Source organism: Betta splendens, chromosome 21 (genome assembly GCF_900634795.4).
Source record: "Betta splendens chromosome 21, fBetSpl5.4, whole genome shotgun sequence".
NCBI classification, from domain to species: Eukaryota; Metazoa; Chordata; class Actinopteri; order Anabantiformes; family Osphronemidae; genus Betta; species Betta splendens.
Genome location: NC_040899.1, coordinates 7,088,882 through 7,107,415, shown reverse-complemented (window position 1 = coordinate 7,107,415; position 18,534 = coordinate 7,088,882). Strand labels below are relative to the sequence as shown.

The window sequence follows — 18,534 nt, the reverse complement described above, 5'->3', positions numbered from 1 at the left end:
CACGCTCACATTCAACGCAGCCGGCGGAGCGTTGCACAATGAAACAAGAGGGGCCTGTTGCATAAGGCCGTTAACGCGGGTCAGACGTGGCCTGGGGCATCTGGACGCCGCGGCCGCGTTAATGCAACACATCGGCAACTCCACCCCCGCGGCGAAACCCAACAGCAGCCAGCGACAAAGCGCAAATAACCCGTGAAATAAACATGTTACGAAGGGCTTAATTGAAATGTTATTTGACCGGTGGGTGGGCTGACCAATCAGCTGCGTGGGGGGCGGGGTTTGCTGCAAGCACTAGCCAATCGCTCAAAGGCTAGGTGAATATTGCCCGCAAAGAAGGTCCGTGCCGCGGGGCAGCACTCGACGCACTTACGTGTAGTCACAACGGCGAGTCCTCGGAGTTAAAGGAGTGACCCAGATTCCCAGAGATGCGATAAAATGTTACCGCCGAGCGAAGGAACCGCAGTCGTGCTCCATGTTGACGGACAAGTAGCGGAGTTCGCCGTCGCTTCCACCCTGTAGCTCAAACTTTCGTCAGAGTTGGGAATCCACGCTAAAACAGCCAAAATGGAGAATCACGAAGGAGCGGCGGCGGTGGGCGACGGCGTGCTCGACTTCTCACGCCTGAGTCTGACCTCCTTCAGCGTCGACGGCGTCAGCAGCGACCGGAAACGGGACACGAAGCAGCTGTACCTGAACAACAACCGGCTCACCTCGCTCTCCTCGTCGCTCTGCCTCTTCTGGAACCTCGAGTTTCTGGACCTCAGCAACAACGGGCTGACGACCATCTGCGAGGGCGTCACGCGCCTGCACGGGCTCAAGACGCTGATCGCCAAGAACAACCGCCTGGACGAGCTCTCGCTGCCCAAAGACTTCGGCTCTCTGCAGCTGGAGGTGTTGAACTTTAGTGGGAACCGATTCCAGGAGATCCCGCTGCAGTGCATGAAACTGCTGCGCTTGCAGTCGCTTTCACTCGGCGGAAACCGACTGAAGAGTATACCTGCGGAGATCGAAAACCTAGTCAGGTAGGTAACACCGGAAGCCCCGGCTACTACCGTTACTAGCACCGACTCGAAGATTCACGTTATCACGTAACCGCTACCTAGCTATGCGTCTTGTAACAAGCTAAGCTAATGTGCGGTTCAGTTTAGTGTATTCGAGCATAGTTGTGCCTGCTCTTGTTCGACTGTCATATCGTATCAGTACTATTGATAAATCAGTCATAATCGAATTTGCCCATATAAAGCTAAAGTTACATGGTTTCTAGCTTGCGACTTTAAATACTGTTGTGATGGTTACCTGCTCTTGATTGTTGAGTGGGACCGTGACCTGAGGCTAGCAGCCAATCAGAGGCAAAAATTAGGCTAAAAGCTGATTGGCCGGTCAATTAGCCCACTGATGGAAAAATAAATGCTAAGGTGATATTTGATCATTGATTGTTAAAAGATTAAATAACTTAAGTGTTTCCCCTAAAGCTTTTATTGACGTCGGTCCGATTTTTTGTTATTTGGACCATTGGCCAATCACAGCAAGTCATTTGAAGACCACCCCTTAAAAGTACCTCGGAATTTTTTTTCTTTTTTTTCCTTTTTTTTTTTTTTACATGTATTTGATACTGCACCAAATGTTCAATTATATACAATTAAAGAACTATTAACCAACGTTATGCACATTTAAAGGAGTAGAGACTCCTATTTAACCACCAGAAGGTTTTGTAGAATGAGTTTGGCATAAACTTGGTAAGTGTGGTCAGTTTCTTCATACTTTGCAAGGTTTGCCAGTCCTGTTCATTTACAGACATTTTGTCCTGTAAACAACATGACTCAGCCGGCAGGAAGTGTAACGTTGTGTAAAGCATTTGACCCGAGGTTGTTTTTACAGTAAGATTCTAAGTAAATAAAACCAAGCAGTAAAGAAAGGAGGGGTTACAACTATAAATGCCACACACGAGTATGGATGAAATAAAAGGCCATTAAACCTGTTATCATCTGTAAACAGATATTTAGAAACGTGACTTTCTCACGTACTCCCAGGTATGGTTATCTTTTTATTAAGAGACCTTTATGATCAAATGACCTAATAAACACAATATAAATATACTATATATAAAAGTATGAAATATTTCAAATTTAAATGTTCCACTTTTATTTATTTTTGTCTGGCTCTTCAATTTTCATATTGAAAATTTCATATTGAAAATTATAGAGAAACTTACGGTACGGTTTAGATAATGTTTTTTTATCTCTGGTGGCTGATTTGTGTCACTGTTCGTGAGGGGACCCTGAATGTCTCCGGTCCTGTCAGTGCTCAGCCCCCAAGGACAGTATAATGGTTTCCTCTCTCGCAGTCGCTGTGTCATCAGTTCCAGCAGCCAGATGGCCTGACAGCTTACTTTTACTGACCATGCATCCATAGCTCTGTCCCTGTGTTTCACTTCCAATTACTAACCTCTTATGCCTCCACCTCTGTGTTCTCCATGCCTCTATGATACCTACGAGCATCCTTTTGTTGTTCTAATATCGTAAACAGAACCTATCTATGTTACTGTTTACTACTTTCAGTGTGGTCGACACATATAAAGTCCAGTTTTCTGAAAGTGGGTCAAATATAAATTCTTGTCCATCTATTCTACAGATTTCTTGATGCTTTTGGTAAATGTAGATGCCCAGAAACATATGCAACTTCTGCAAAGTCTTAAGTTTGAAGCTAGCGCCCCCTGGAGGTGGCAGAAGTTTTTACCATTGGTTTAACAAGACATAGAATATGAGGTACATAAAACATGTTCTATAGAATTAACCATTTCACTGTATCTCCCCTCTTTAGTCTTGAGCTGTTGTATCTGGGTGGAAACCTCATCTCAGCTATTCCTCCTGAAGTGGCAAACCTGCCCTACCTCACCTACCTGGTTCTATGTGACAACCGCATCCAAAGTGTCCCACCACAGCTCACCAGGTAACTGCAGCTCTCCACCGCTCTTCTTCTGGTTTACCGTGCAGCACACGATCACCTCAGAGCATAAAAGGGTTGTTCAGTATGGTTGAAGTCATATTTTGCTTCTGTGTCTGACTCCAGGCTCCACTCACTCCGTTCTTTAAGTCTCCACAACAATTTGCTCACTTACCTGCCGAGGGAGATCCTCAGCCTGGTGCACCTGCAGGAGCTCAGTCTCCGAGGTAACCCACTGGTTGTGCGCTTTGTTAAGGAGATGACCTATGACCCCCCTTCGTTGCTGGAGTTGGCAGGACGTACAATCAAAAGCCGAAATATTCCTTACTTCCCCTGCGACTTGCCCTCGAATTTGCTGCGTTATCTGGACCTGGCAAGCAAATGCCCCAACCCAAAGTGTGCTGGTAAGACAATTCCTACTGGTCAATGACTTTCATATTGTGATACCTTGTCAACCAGTTGTGTCCTTCTAGATTAACGAAGATATTTAGATAAATGGTACTGAAAACTGAACTTTGTAGGATAAATATTTATTCTAGTGACCAACACGATCAAACCTGTTTTAATGTTGTTTTTGTCATTCTGAACTTTCTCCAGGTGTCTATTTTGATTCGTGCGTGCGCCAGATCAAATTTGTGGACTTCTGTGGGAAGTACCGGCTGCCCCTTATGCACTACCTGTGCTCCCCAGAGTGCACATCACCCTGCAATTCCAACCCCCAAAGTGATGCCGAGTCCGAGGACGAGAGCACGGTTCCTGCCGACCGCCTGCAGAGGGTGCTTCTGGGGTGATGGGAAATGGAGGATCCTCTAAGCCCAGCTGTGCCAGCTACACACAATACACACAAATATGCAACACACAATGTGAAACGGTGGTCCTTTCTACTGTGGCCTTAAAATACAAAATCACATTATATGGCTGCTGCTCCCTCTTATGTCAGTTTACATACCATGAGTAAAGACAATCTGTTAATTCTCATGGAGCCATGCACCCAGTCAGTTATGGCTCCATAAAAGTGCTCATCTCTTGGTCGAGCATATGAGGGCAGTAAAACTCCTCTTGGACTGAAGGAGCAGCGTTTTTTTATTTTATTTTTTTTTATTTTCTAGGGCAGCACAATTTTCTTTAAAACAAAACCTGGTGCTTTGTAGTCTCTTAATTGTGTTTTAAAAGAGTTTGGATATGAACAGTTGGTTTTTGTCCAGATACTGGAAATGCACACGACGCTTTCATGTATATTACTTTGACCAAGTCGGCATTAAAGCTGCTTTCCTAAAAGGATTTTTCAAGGATGTCACCAGAAACTGACACTAGTTTAACTCAGTCCTGTAAATGGAATGTGTGCAAAGTAGGAGATGGACTAATTTACCCTGTGTTTGGTGAAGCTAGGCTCTTCCACGCGTTCCTAAGACCAAGGCATATGTGTTTTTTTTTTGTTTTTTTTTTTTTGTTCTGAACCACTTGGTAATTGCAGACCAGCCGTGGCACGACGAGAATAATGGTTACGTGCGTAAGCAGAAGAATGCTTGTCCAGGCTTACTCACAGGAAGTGGAAGTGGGGTGGACCATGGAAAACCATTCATAGCGTTAGCGCTGAAACAATAGCTATTCAGAGAAACACAGTGGCAACTTTATGTTCAGGGTCCATGATTTTCACAGAGACCGATTAGTATTTCTGAAACTGGGCTTCCTTCATGTCTGAACAGAGGAACATTTCTGTTCGACTTGCGAGAAATCTAATAAGAATCAGAGTCAATTAGTGAAGAGGAAATCTCCCAGTGGATTTACGTTATATGTTGATGTTTAGGAAATAGAAGAATGCTAGAACCTGCCCTAGAACAAGTGCCTTACTAACTGTGACATGTAACAGGGTGACGTTTTAGGGATTTCTGGACTCACCAGGTTAATCACACTAAAGACAAGAAGTGACCTTAAACACAACTAAAAGCTTTCATGCAAATCTCCAATGCTAAACACTCTATGTATTTAATGACCTGCAGAATAGTGGCACTTAAACAAAGTATATTAAGATGTATTAATTGTATGTTCTATTACCCCATTCAGATTGGATATGTAGATTGTATAAAATATATTACAATAAAGATTGACAGTAACATCTCTAAATTTGAGTATTGCTTTGTGACTTAATGTGTAGGAAATAACTTCACTGCTAAAAGTGTGTGTGTGTGTGTTTACTTGAACCTATGCAACCATTCTGCAGTTTGTCTGTGTTTCATTTGCATATGAAGGTGAGTTCATTCTCGAGGCTCAATACTGAGATCTTTCCTTTAAACCAGAACCAAGAGATGCCAGACTAAGGGGGTGCTAATCCCTCGACATCACCTGCCAAGAGCTACACGCTTCTTTGTTTCCCGTCTCTTGTCCCTTTTCACTGTTTCTGTTCCTATCTCTGTGCCTCATTCAACTCCTTTTCACCTCGCTGTTTTTTATTTAGTGTTTCAAATAGTGGGTTTTAAATGGGCTTTGAACAAGTCGCAGTTGGGGACTGGGTGTTTTTGCAGCATGTCTCTTGTCTTTGCTCTCTTAGAAGTGCGCCTGCAGAAGCCACCTAGCAGCAGTGGTCGCCTAGGAAACACTGCAGTCTGGAATAATGTCATAACAGTTTGTGCACTCTGGGTCGTACATTAGGCACTACAACGCTGTCACAAATGCAACCAGCCGCAATGAACTGGAAGCAAAGAGTTGTTGGTGGGAGACGAGAAGAGGAGCTGTCGCCAGCAGTCGAGATTCAAATCAACTTCATCTGATGAGTCTCCATAAAAGGAGAAAATTTGGGTTTGAAACTGGACTGGCCTCAGAAGAGGAATAGACTGTCTGTAGCTTTCAGCACCTGGGCCACTACACAAACCTGCCTCTGGTCCTGTTCCTCCAGCTGTATGAGGTTTGCTTCTCGCTACATAATAACTTGTTTGCTTAACATCACCAGGCGCCATTATTCAGATTTTCACAAAACTGTTAACAATACCCACAGTGTACTGCGATCAGTGGATCAAAGAGCAAAGGGCTTTGACATAAGGGTTTTGAGTCCCTAAGCCTCTTATTGCTCTCAGTGAGAGACGTACCAGCCCAAATCAGCTCACTGTATAGCAGCGCGCAGTCACACATGACGTGCTCAAATTTACACTCGCCTGCACACGACAGTCGCACACTGCAGACACTCGCCGCAATCAGACCTTGTCTTCAGAATAATACAGTATTTCACTCAAGTTGGAAGTGGAGGTGTCGAAAAGGACAAAAAGTTGTGGATTCTTCCACAGTCCAGAAAACGACTAGAGGTGAAACTTGTCATAATTCTGACATCATGGCTGCTTTGTTGCTTATTCATCTTTTAAACAAGGAAGCAGCCTTTTTTTAAATCAGAACTACTTTCAGTAGAACCATGAGGACTGGATCCCCGCTGCACAGCTTTGATCCCGTCCTGCTAATCCAGGCCCAGGGCAACGCTGCAGTGCGAGCTGGAGGGTTCCAGAGGGATTTGCCTCTGGACATGTCAGTAACAAACCTGGACGTGTCACCGGGGGAGACTGGGCCCGGACGGACGGCGCTGCTGGAAGGGCTTGGGGACGTTTCGCACACAGAGCTTTTTATTTTCTCCCACAAAAGACTGGATGATGGGACTCTCCGGCGCGGCGGCCTGTTGTTGAGTCACAGTCACAGATGCTTCCATGTCAGGAAACGGCATCGCTGCCTGTCAGGAACCTGAAAAGCTTGCGTGTTATTGTTTTGTTTGGTGGATTTCCAGCTGATAGCCCAGAACCAGAGAGCGACCGTAAGTGACACCTGTGTTTGTTAATTATAACATGGTCCTGTTAAAACCGATCCCTGTTAACTTAGACTGAACGGCACGTGTCCGCTTTCATCCAGCTCGTCCTCCCTCTGCGCTTTTCCTCGTTGACTTCTGCTTTTTCAAGTAACCGCCCCGTGTCTCTGCATGAAATATTGAAGCGGACAGTAATCCGAGCGCCCGTGCGGTCCACCTGCCACCGGTGCCGTCTGTGTTGAACCTGATCCCAGGAGGAACCTGAGCACGAGGGCCACACTTCAGATGAAACAGAGCACGTAACAACGAATCAGTCGTCCAGTGTGGCACCAAAACAGTGAGTTTATGCATCATTCAGTTTTTGTCGCTGCATTTTCCATCTTTAATAACTATTTAATGTATAAATGAGTATTTAATACCCTGATCCTTTCATATGAAGGATTATTAGATTTGTTTATTGGTTTTGCTGATCTTTTATTTAAAACATCAGTTTAGTTAATGATCAGAGTTTCCAAATGTAAATGTAAGGAATAAGATTCTATTGTCTCACCCTTAATGAACCACCAATGTTCCTTTCACAGATTTCAGTGTTAAATTGTGGGAACTCATTCGTCCATTTGTCCCAACTTTATAACAAAGTGTTCTCTCTCAGTGTCTCTCTTGTTTTCAATAATTAAAGTGTTGCAACAGCCTGCCTGAAAACACACAGTGCTAGATCCAAGTCATCATTTGATGTTGATCATGCATATCCTTCGCTCCATGATACAAATAGTCTGAGATTCTAGCTCCATTACGTTATGAACACACAGGAGGACCAATCAAAAGGTTGCAAGGACTTCTCCTTCTGCAAAGAAATAGAGACGGAACAGAATCGTACCAATTTGTTACCTGGAGGGTAACTATGCTGTCAATTTTACTTCATTTAAAACCAATGCTTTGAACCCAGAATTTTTTCAGATCTGAATCAAAATCTGTGCTCGGCTTTTGATCTTGGAAAACACCACTTCAGACTAGCTTCAATTAAAAACCAGTGAACCTACAGCGGGACGCCACATAAACCCCTTCTCAGCATACAGTGCTACTGACACTGCTGTACGTGGTGACACTCCCTCATCAGGAATGACCTTGTTTGTAAGCTCACACTGTAAATCTCTGTGACGTCTTAATAACACCTTTATGCCTCTGATGGCTGGTGGAACAAATGCAGACATATTTCCAGTAGCTCTCTGTGCTCAGAGCCTTTTCACGTGGTTCTCCCTGAACGTTTTTGTCCACCTCAATGTGAACGTGGCGTGCGCTCATCAGAGACGTGTTTCTCTTTCCATTGAAACAAGTGATGTTTTTCACCGTATTTATTTGCACTGTGCACACGGACTGTCCGGCCCAGTCCCATGTGCCGCCCGGTCCCTGGGGGGGGGGCGCAACACGCTGCACGCACACCGTCGCAATGCTGCTGCCCCGCGTGGGTCACGTCACACTCTGAAACCCATTTGCGGGGCGGTTTGAGTTTGAAAGCTTGGAAAGGAAAGCGAGCGAGGGAGGACACACGCCTCCCCTCCCCGAGTCACACGCCTTCCTCCATGCGCAAATGAAAACTCCGGCAGCCTGGTGAACTTCTCCACTGAGTGACAGGATCTTATCGCGCCGTGGACTGGGTCTGATGGACGTATCATCGTGTGGGATTCAGTCAAGGTGTGCCGCTATGGGACCCGTGCAGCTATGAAAGCTAAAGTGTCGCCCAGTCCTGTGTTTCCTATTCATATAAAAAGGCTTTTGAGTCTTGCGCGATGGAGGCTGGACGGAGAGTGGGACGAGGTGATGGAACCCTCTGTGCGCTTTGGAGACCGAGGTTTGCTCTTTAAACTCCTTATTTGTAGTTTACTTTCCTTGTTTTCATCTTTTTTATATTGGTAACTTTCTTTTATCGTTAAAAAATCGTAGTTGAACTTACGCTGCCGTGACCAAGTGCGTATTTACGCAGCTCCATTGCCGATCGTTTACCTTCTGATACTTAAACTTCCAGCTCTATGTCGACCTATAGTCTAATGATTATCTTGCCTGTAGACGAACTACATTTTCATATACATAGAGTGACGCGGGTTGCAATCTGCTTTGATGACAGTCTAATATGACTGTAAAACGCACCATGTGGACAGAGATGACGTGCGTCGAGCTGAGGCGGGATTTCGGTCCCATTAATTGAATTCTAGCTCAGATTAAAGAATAAACTAAACCGATTACTGGCCAAGGAGGAATGTTTCAGTGTTGGCCCCTGAACCAGGCTTTGGTCCACATGCGGCATCGCCTGTGGTTTAGACTCTGATCTTAAAAGAGAAACCAAAAGATTGACAGGACAATAAAGGGGTTTAACTCAGTTTTAATTACAGCTCTTCTTGGTTAGAGGCTAGTGATCTAAATCTCCCAGTGACCTGTCAGAAATGGGAGAAGCAGTCCCAGTGGTTCACTATAATAAAGTATATTTGAGCTTGAAGTCGGAGCTAAGCTGCACACGGTGAAGGCCCGCCCTACGTGGAGCTGTGTTCAGGGCTACAGGTAGCTCAGGTATGACTTGCGGTTTAGCCTTCAGGACTTTAAAAGGCACTCCTCACGACTATTCCGAACTGTCAAAACATGTCCGTAAAATCTACCTCAGCCGGGGGAAGAGCCCTGCTCTCGCTCCCTGTGCAGTGACCTCCACGCCGGATGCGGTCCAGCCTTCGTGGACTTGTGCAGGGCGGCAGGTTCGCTCCCAGGGAGGCAGAACTTTCAAAACCGGGCGGAAATGCCTCTCTCCCTGTCAGCGTTTCCTGCAGGAAGCGGCAGAGCTGTATCTAAACTTGGAAAGTGACAAAAGAACATGGACAGGAACTTCCCAGATATGTTGCTTCGAGATTTTCATTGTTCTAACAAGTAGGTTAGTGTGGGCTTCACTTTATAACATTCTAGACTCCACGCGGCTGAACGCACATCACTAGACATCAGCGTTTCTTTAGACCCCTGCAGGTTATGAGTCAGTCCACAGACAATGGCGAGACGAGAGATGCTACTCACATAAACATCACCTGTCTGCACCGATGCAAGTGGTCGCGCATTGTCTCAACAACATGCAGCTGAGTCATTTCAGTGTTAGCGGTGATCACACTCTCCGTCTGTCCCAGTTACAGCTCAGATCATGGTATCGGGTGATTAAAACATCACAACATGTCAGTGCAGATCAGGGAGCCTCATAAAAATGCCTGTGGAAACAGTGATAAACACTTGTTTTGGGAGACTCTCAGAGTTTACATGTTCAGTCTCTCTGGGCTGATCCTCACTAAAACTGTAAATGATGGCTCTGTTACATTTTAATTACAGTAAAAAAAATTACTATGATGGTGAAGAGCTTGTGTAAACTGAGGGTAAGTGGAAACAAACCGCTTCCTGTTACACATGCATTATTTGTTGCGAGTTGGGAAATAATCAAAAATCTACTGTTGTTTTTTTTTATGCTGGCTTTTATTCTAACTTTACTGTCTGTTAGGTTTATTTGCGCCTGATTTCTTGCTTTGTCCGTCCAATGCTCCTGTCGTTTCTGTGAGAGCACCACACTGTGGTGGCCACAAGCTTAACAGCTGTTTAATGATTTATAGCCCTGGAGACACGAGCAGGACGTCTGGAACCCAGCACGCTCTGTTCTGCAGTTCAATGCATCTTCTCATTACTGAGACACGCATGACTATATAAATATATAGGGAGGCATGGCCCGGTGGATTAAATGTTTTATGACCTTTCTAACTGCTGAAGGTTCATTTTCAAAAGTCGTCACGCATGTGATTTTGCCTGTTCACTCCTCAGGATGCGTGTCTAAAAGTGGACAGACTGGGGTCAGTCATGGAGACTGAGCTGAACTGCAGCTCCCACTGTGACTCTTCATTATGCTTCATCCACCCCGGAGTCAACAGGCAGCAGGGCCTGGACATTCTGCAGAGACTATGCAGTGTCAGCACGGTAACCTCACATGCACTTTGTGCTGAATTCCGTATATTAACCTACTTAAGATTGAATGTTATTGTCGCCACTTGTGTTGAGGAATGTCTGCAAAGACACCCCCATGTTTATGAACGTGTGATGTTACTGAAGAGGTCAAACGAGCAGCGGAGATCCATAAAGATAAAGGGGAAGGCGCAGAGAGGCTATGTTTAGTATCATATCAGTCGCTGGCGCCTTTAAGAGTAAAGCAATGGCAGATCAGCAACATGAGGCGGCACCAGAAAGTGTAATGTGACTAAACACAAACCGAAGCAGCAGAGACACTTCGCCAGCGAAGCCAAACACCCTCGTTAGCCGTCTGTGCTGCGCTGCATAGGAACAAGGTGAGTTAGCCTTCATTTTGTTATCCTTGAGCATGTGAATGTTTCTGACACCAGTGTGAAGCTACAGATAACAGCTGCACCTCAACAAACTCTTACATGTTTTGTGTGCACTTTGTTGCAATTGGGATTATAAAACAGATTTGTATTTAAGATACTTGTCCATTTTTTTATGTGCTAACAATCCCTGAATTGGCTAAAAGTGACATTTGTGGTTGAAACGCGACACCAGTCCTGTGTTTCTATTTGTGGATGTAGATGGCTCATCGGGCACAACTGTTTTCAAACCTGATAGTATAGTGGGCCGGAGCACGGGCCAACTTTCACCTACTTTTCGTTTTGGATGTGTTCCCAGATATGGCTACTGCTGGCAGCGTGCTGTCCAAGGAGCAGCTTCTTTGTCCCATCTGTTTGGACTTGTTCAACCAGCCAGTGTCCACTCCCTGCGGGCACAACTTCTGCAGAGACTGCATCAACACATATTGGCGGAGTTCTGATGTGTCCCACTGCCCCTTGTGCAAGCAGAAGTTCTACCAGAGGCCCGACCTCAAAGTCAACACATTCATATCAGAGGTGGCTTCTCAGTTCAAGAAGATGGCGGAACTAACAGATAAAGATGGAACCAGTGCGGTAGACACCAAAGGAAGTATTTCATGTGATGTCTGCATTGGAAGGAGAGTCATGGCTCTAAAATCTTGCCTGGACTGTTTCGCCTCTTTCTGTGAGGCTCACCTGGAGCCTCACCATGTTTTGGGCACCTTGAAGAAACACCACCTGATCAATCCACTGGCGAACATGCAAGACAGAGTGTGCAGGAAACATGAGAAGCTCTTGGATTTGTTCTGTAGCACCGATCAGACCTGCGTGTGCCAGATGTGCACCAGGAAAGACCACAGGTCCCATCACACGGTGCCCATAGACGAAGAGAGCAGAGTGAGGAGAGCCCAGATAGGAAAGACGAAAGACGAGTTGGAGAAAATAATTGAGAGCCGCCTGCAGAACATCAACAAGATCAACCAGACCATTCAGCTCAGCAGAGGAAACACTGAAAAGGAGATTGAGGACAGTTTGCAAGTCTTCAATAAACTTCTGTACCTTGTCCAGAGAGGCCAAGTGGAGGTGGTGGAGGCGATTAGTGCGAAGCAGACGCAAATCGAAGTCAATGCCAGTGGACTTATCATAGAAGTGGAGCAGGAGGTCCATGAGCTGAGAAGCAGAAGCACGGAGCTGGAGCATTTCCTGCACATCGAAGACGACCTCTACCTCATCAACAACTCTCCATCAGTCTCCTCACTCCCAGCCACGAACTGGCCTGACACCTGTTTGGAGAGTGCTGTGTATGTGGGCGAGCTGAGGCGAGCGGTGAGGAGAGTTGCCTGTCAGCTGGAGGAGGCAGTGAAGGCCGAGGTGCGGAGGCTGTGCGAGGCTGAGTTCCAGAGGGCTCGGCAGTGCGCCGTGGATGTGACTCTGGACCCAGACACAGCCCACCCCAAGCTGGTGCTCTCTGACGACAACAAGCAGGTCTATCACGGCGACGTGGCCCTGAGTCTCCCAGATACCCCGGAGAGGTTTTACCCCTGCATTAGCGTTCTGGGGAAGGAAGGCTTCTCCTCGGGCAGGGTCTATTTTGAGGTGCAGGTGAAGGGGAAGACAGAGTGGGATATTGGAGTTGCTCTTGAATCCATCAACAGGAAAGGAGGGAGTGTGCTGAACCCCGAAAGTGGCTACTGGTCCATGGGAATGAGAAAGGACGAGAGCTACTGGGTGCTGAGCAGCACTCCCATCAGCCTGCCGCTGACCGAGAAGCTCCAAGTGGTCGGGGTGTACGTGGATGTGGAGTGGGGGCAGGTTTCTTTTTACAGTGTGGACTCTGCTTCTCATATCTACTCATTCACTGGTTGCTCATTCAGTGAGAGACTATTCCCCTACTTTAACCCGCATCGTAATCATGAACAGGTCAATTCTGCCCCTTTGGTCATTTTACCCGTCCATGTCAAAAGATCTGTGTGAATGTTTTTAAGATAGTGTTTGTTTCTTTGTTTGCCTGAATAAAGGTTTGTGTATTCAGATAAATGCTGTGTGTTTCATTTTTTGCACCAAAATGAAGGTCCTGTGTTACACTAATGATGTAGGTGCACTAAATGAATGCATGTTTGTGTGTGTGCAGATGGCGGTGGAGCTCCCAAAGCGACCGCTCTCCCCTGTGTTGAGTGCCGTGGTGTGGACACTGCTCTCCTGTGGCATCCTGCTGGCTTTGTGCTTCCTCCTCTTTACCCTGCGCTTCAAAAACAACAGGTAGCGGCGAAAAAAATTAAATAAGCACCTACCACACACAAGAAGATGTATTCACAGCAGTGTGTGCTGCAAATACTTATTTCGGGTATGTTGCGTTATCAGGATAGTGAAGATGTCCAGTCCCAACCTGAATCTCCTGACTCTCCTCGGGAGCCTTCTAACCTACAGCAGCGGCTTCCTCTTTGCTGTAGACGAACGAGGACAGTCACACGGTGGACCGTCCTCGGCTGTGCTCCAAGTAAGACCCCATTGCCCCCCTCTGATCCACCACACGCAGTAGTTGGGTTGGAGATATTGCTAGATAATGACACAGTGTTCTCTTCTGGAGGCTCGGATGTGGACTCTTTGTGTCGGCAGTACTCTGGTGTTTGGCCCTATTTTGGGGAAGACGTGGAGACTGTACAGAGTGTTTACGCAGCGAGTGCCTGACAAGAGAGTGGTAAGTATGCTCATCCGGCCTCTTGCCGCTTTGTTTTCAGTATATGAACCTGCACCACATTTGTTTCCTTTAATCCTGAGCCCAGCTTCCCAGAACCACACAAATACATGAAATGGAGTGTGCATTTGATGTAGCTGCTGACTTGGCTTTGGGCTTCAGATCATCAGGGACATCCAGCTGATGTGCATGGTGGCTCTGCTGATCCTGGTGGACATGCTGCTCCTCACGGCGTGGAACCTCACAGATCCCATCAGGTGTTCACGATCTGTCTGGGCTTTTGTCAAGGTGCGATTTAATGATGGCGTGTTGTACAGCTAGATGTGAAATTAGTTAAGGTCTTTTAAAATCAGTCTGAGGATTCAGGCTTTATTTAAATGTTTATTACTGTCAAATGATTATTTTGTTCACATTACATACAAATACAATAGTTCTTGAAGGATTAATGTACTGATAGAAAACAATTCCCTTTTTTGTAGGTGGAGGATAAAGACATCTCCTACTCTTTGTCTCAGCTCGACTCCTGTTCCTCTGTATACTCGGATCTGTGGCTTATCATTATTGCTGTTCAGAAGGTATTGAATCATACAACTTATAATATATGTTCCTCAACACAATTATGGATTTTAGTGTATTAAACTGAAACCTTTGCTCTATGTCTTCACTCTTGTCTTTAGGGTGGTCTTCTCCTCTATGGCACTTATCTGGCTGGACTTACCAGCAACGTTAGCCACCCTCCGGTCAACCAGTCTCCCACCATTATAACTGCCGTCACCCTGGTCACCCTGTCCTCGGCCGTGGCCATCCCTGTGTCGGTCTTCCTCAAGTCCTGGCCCAACCTGGTCTACAGCACAGTGGCCGGAGCCATTTTGATCTGCACACTTGCTACTAACTGCATGTTGTTTGTGCCTCAGGTCAGAAAAAGGATCCTGACATATGCTTAAAGATACACGACACAGCTGACACCATGTTCATTTCATCACTCAAAGTGCAGGACTCTTTATAGCAGCTTTGACTATCATAGTGAGAGAGGATTTCAGTACTTGAGAACCATCGTCTATTCAAACAACGCTATGTTTGTGAACCTGTTAAACAAAACCTTCCCTTTATGTTATGACAGAAGTAATAAATTCTCGTAGTGATTACTAAGCCATGTCTATCCACGGAGCGTGAGTCACACACAAGGAGTTTATGAGTCAAAGTTACGTAGGCTGTTGCAAACAGGTTTATGACTTTGTAAGTGTCTGGCACCGGGTTTGTGTTACAATAAAATAATGATCTCCTGTGGGAAGGAAGGAAATATTTCAGCAATGAGCGTCACACACGATCACACCTGGTTGAAAGGCTTCATGTCAGATGGGTTTCTGTTACGCCTGATGACCTAATACCCCAAATATCACCCTCACCGCCGTGCAGCTCACCCAGTGGCGGCATTTCGAGGAGGATCAGAACAACCCGAATCAGATGGCCAAGTACTTCAGCAGCCCCAGCAGGAGCCAGCCGTCTGTGTACAGCCAGGACGAGATCTTCTACCTGGTGGGAGAGAACAACTCCATGAAGAAACTCCTCAACGAGGTACTGCACCACTTAATGAGAAGCTCTGGTGACTTGCCTTCATCAGACCTTTGAATGTGTCTTTTCTTTTCCATATAATTTCCAGAAAAATGCTGTGATCGACAGCCTCCAGGAGCAGGTGAACAGCGCCAAGGATAAACTGCTGCGACTCATGTCCACCAGCCGATCGTCCACCGCTGACCCAGACCTGGACTCGTCCGCCACCAACCTGAACTCCTCCTCCACTCACACCACAGAGATTCAGTCTGATTCTTCTCTACCTCAGGGAGACTCTAAATCCCCCCTCCATCTCCTGACTGCTGCCGTCACTCCGCCTTCTGAGCAGCCCAGTGCTCCAGAACCCTCAAAACCCTCTGCTCGTCCTGATGATGTGCAAGGGGTTATAAATCTGAGCTCTGCAGACAAAAGTGCAGCCGAGTTCAGAACAGGGGAGGACATCAAGCAGGCCGCGTCCCGCCCCTCCTCAGGAATACTCAGGTCGGCCGAGGAGACAGTCCATTTTGTCACCTCACTTCAGTGCCATAAAGGAATGAACCCATTCCAGGTTGGAGCTTTTGGCGATCGCTGTGCACTGTCGTCTCACGTGGGACCAAGTGGCAGACTGGTTGGTTTTGTCAGCAGCGAGAAGCTGCAGGAGATTCTGCAGGAGCTGAGCGTAGACGCCGTGGTGGAGACGGCGCTTCGATCCCCCGGCCACACAGGCCGGACGCCGTCTCAGCCAAACTTCACGGACGCCTCCACACTCCCCCCCCCCTCCCTGCGGACACCGCGCTCCTCTCACCCACCGCTTCTCCGCCCTAGAATTTCCCCCTATGCAATGAGGAAACGCCGGCCGCCTTTCCACGCACCCAGACGAGGTCTGACCCCTCCCTGCTTCTACACGGGCCGTGGGGTCATAAGGGAAAGCTGTGAGCAGCAAAATCCATGCGAGCGTCCTGATAGAGCGGCCGTGGACGCCGCCCTCCTCCAGGTTCACAGCGACGGCCTTGAGCTGGAGGACGACAAAGAGGAGGATGCAGAGAGACATGGAGTGATAGGAAAATGTCAGAGGTGTGTTTACAAATGTGCAGACCTTCATTGTTCAGAGCGCGATCACACGGCGCCACCTGATGTGAAAGCGGGCGGTGATGATACGCAGCGCCGCAGGCACATGCGAGACTCCTGCGGCTACTGGGACTCGGACTCCAGCAGCTCCACGGACTACTGCTACTACCATCGGCCCTACTGCGAGTCCTGCCTGCAGCGGGGCTCGCTCCTGTCCTCCGACAGCTCCTCGGACTCCTCCGACAGCGAGTACGAAGGCTTCGCCGGCCTCTACCGCTCCCCACACCCTGTGGTGTTCAAAGAAGACCTCAAACCCACCTTTGTATGAGCACAGCGAGACGGCACTTTACAGGTTGCTCCACTTTCGCCACTTGAATTCAGCCCAGTAGGCCTAAAACTCATGTGCACTAACTACGGGAGATTTTTGACTAGCTATCAAAAGTAATGTGTTTGCGTTCAGTTAGAAGAAAGGCTTTGTCTTCTTAAATCTTATCTGATTAAAACTCTTACATTCCAAACAAATCTGACGTTTAGAGTAAAATAAAAAACAGAGCAAAACAGAAAGTACTTAAAGGATTTTGCAAACCACTACAAATGCGCACAGTATTAACATGGTTAACATTAAAACATATGCTATATTTATTTTATTATTTATTAGTACATGTTCTGAACTACAGTTTGCATTTTGTTGTTTTTCTTTATATTGAAATGCCATTTAACATTTACTGTGGTGTATTTTCCATCTCTTGAGGCACCGCGCCCTGTCTGACTGAGCACCCAGTGAAACCCACTGCTCTATTCCCAGTGTTGGTGTCCTGAATCATTTAGAGTATTTCATGTGCAAAAGTAAAGCAAAGTAACTGAAATGTCTCTGTCACACTGAGCTTGTGTGAGTGTGGGGAAAGATCCTCCTTAAATCGTGTGCTTTTATTCTTTATCTTCTGCTGTTTTACTATGCAGGGGCCACCACAGAGAGGAAAGGGAGTAAGTAACGTGTTGCAGGCCTGGTTCAACCTGTGTGGTGGCCATGTGAGCAATAATGAGCTCCTCTGCCGTTATCTCTGGCAGAGACAAGCCGCATTTTCCCAGCTGGTACAGCCTTGACTTGAAGTTAACTTAACTGAAGTTGACTGTCTTTCATCTCCATGTAAACCATTATCATCCTGGCAAAAGAATAATTGCCATTCTCTATGTGATTTGACTTCAAACGTCACCAAAATACCCCCTGAAGACAGATTTGGGTGTTTTTCATGACATCCCTGCACCACAGATGAAAGCAGACCTTTGCTTTTCTCCTCTTTCACTTTATATTCCTCCTTACCCATCTCTTTGTCATCCCCTCCCACTATCTCCACTCTGTCTCTCTGTGTATTTTTTCTTTCTCTAATTGGAAAATGTGTGTTTGCCGGGGGAGGTGTTGCTGTGAAGGGAAAACAGTGACTTGCATTACTTCTGCTCTGCTGCCTGTTTTTGAGATGTTCCTGCTGTCTGTTCAGCATTTGAACCACTGAAGAGCAGCTTGGAAGAAATTCCCTTTGATATAGGGCATAAAAGAGTAAAAATAAACCACAAAGGCTTACTACCAGCAACACAGCACTGGAGGAAATACTTTCCATTCAAGACAAGATAATTGACCTGCATTGTGCCTAATCTGAGGATTAAGAAATGGTGGAAAGAATATGGTTAATAAATTATTTACTAATGTTTTGTTTTGCTATTAAAAGTAATTAATAAGAAGTTGTGTGCTTCAAGATTGTGAAAATCATTGTGGTGGGGTTAATGTTAAGTAATAAGTAATGTGAAAACAATTATATTTAAAACCTTTACTGACACAGTAGTGAAACCATAATGAAACAGTAGCAGCAAACAGAATAGTAATACACTTAATAATACACAAGAGTGATAGAATGAAACACTGGAAATCCTGTGAATGAAGAGCTGCAGTTACAGCTGTGCTTATATACATACCCATTATTATAATTCCTCAGCATTACGTCAGCAAATACATGAATGTGTGAAAGGAGCGTGTGACCGAATAAAGACAGACGACAGCCTTTTCTAACTAACATGGCAACAGTGCTGCACGACCACCGGCGCTCTGTGACAGCTGG

The 18,534-nt window shown here is 46.2% G+C and overlaps 3 protein-coding genes across 4 annotated transcripts; all 3 read left to right on the top strand.

The window, feature by feature from the left end:
- Positions 1–318: 318 nt before the first annotated feature.
- On the top strand, positions 319–5,067 carry lrrc58b (leucine rich repeat containing 58b). Its single transcript, XM_029136457.3, has 4 exons — positions 319–1,022; positions 2,821–2,949; positions 3,070–3,347; positions 3,541–5,067. The coding sequence occupies exons 1-4, from the start codon at positions 565–567 to the stop codon at positions 3,732–3,734; spliced, it is 1,059 nt and encodes a 352-aa protein (XP_028992290.1). The 5' UTR covers positions 319–564; the 3' UTR covers positions 3,735–5,067.
- A 3,175-nt stretch (positions 5,068–8,242) lies between these two features.
- On the top strand, positions 8,243–18,160 carry gpr156 (G protein-coupled receptor 156). 2 transcript variants are annotated; one of them, XM_055504857.1, is made up of 10 exons: positions 8,243–8,416; positions 10,559–10,711; positions 13,241–13,368; positions 13,471–13,606; positions 13,697–13,807; positions 13,967–14,092; positions 14,284–14,379; positions 14,482–14,718; positions 15,221–15,379; positions 15,465–18,160. In XM_055504857.1, exons 2-10 carry the CDS (start codon positions 10,595–10,597, stop codon positions 16,749–16,751), a joined length of 2,397 nt encoding a protein of 798 aa, XP_055360832.1. In that variant the 5' UTR covers positions 8,243–8,416; positions 10,559–10,594; the 3' UTR covers positions 16,752–18,160. The 2 variants fall into 2 exon arrangements, with proteins under 2 accessions (XP_055360832.1, XP_040924747.1); XM_041068813.2 differs by having other exon boundaries at positions 8,244–8,573.
- LOC121201900 (nuclear factor 7, ovary-like) lies at positions 10,920–13,138 on the top strand. The gene is made up of 2 exons (XM_041068814.2): positions 10,920–11,076; positions 11,429–13,138. Exon 2 carries the CDS (start codon positions 11,431–11,433, stop codon positions 13,081–13,083), a length of 1,653 nt encoding a protein of 550 aa, XP_040924748.1. The 5' UTR covers positions 10,920–11,076; positions 11,429–11,430; the 3' UTR covers positions 13,084–13,138.
- Positions 18,161–18,534: the final 374 nt, after the last annotated feature.

Bases quoted from the DNA above. Each gene is read 5' to 3' on its own strand.
- lrrc58b (XM_029136457.3), top strand. From the start codon at position 565: ATGGAGAATCACGAAGGAGCGGCGGCGGTGGGCGACGGCGTGCTCGAC. The intron at 1,023-2,820 runs GTAGGTAACACC...TCCCCTCTTTAG, and splicing joins GAGATCGAAAACCTAGTCAG to TCTTGAGCTGTTGTATCTGG. The intron at 2,950-3,069 runs GTAACTGCAGCT...GTCTGACTCCAG, and splicing joins GTCCCACCACAGCTCACCAG to GCTCCACTCACTCCGTTCTT.
- gpr156 (XM_055504857.1), top strand. From the start codon at position 10,595: ATGGAGACTGAGCTGAACTGCAGCTCCCACTGTGACTCTTCATTATGC. The intron at 13,607-13,696 runs GTAAGACCCCAT...TCTCTTCTGGAG, and splicing joins CGTCCTCGGCTGTGCTCCAA to GCTCGGATGTGGACTCTTTG. The intron at 14,380-14,481 runs GTATTGAATCAT...TCTTGTCTTTAG, and splicing joins TCATTATTGCTGTTCAGAAG to GGTGGTCTTCTCCTCTATGG.
- LOC121201900 (XM_041068814.2), top strand. From the start codon at position 11,431: ATGGCTACTGCTGGCAGCGTGCTGTCCAAGGAGCAGCTTCTTTGTCCC.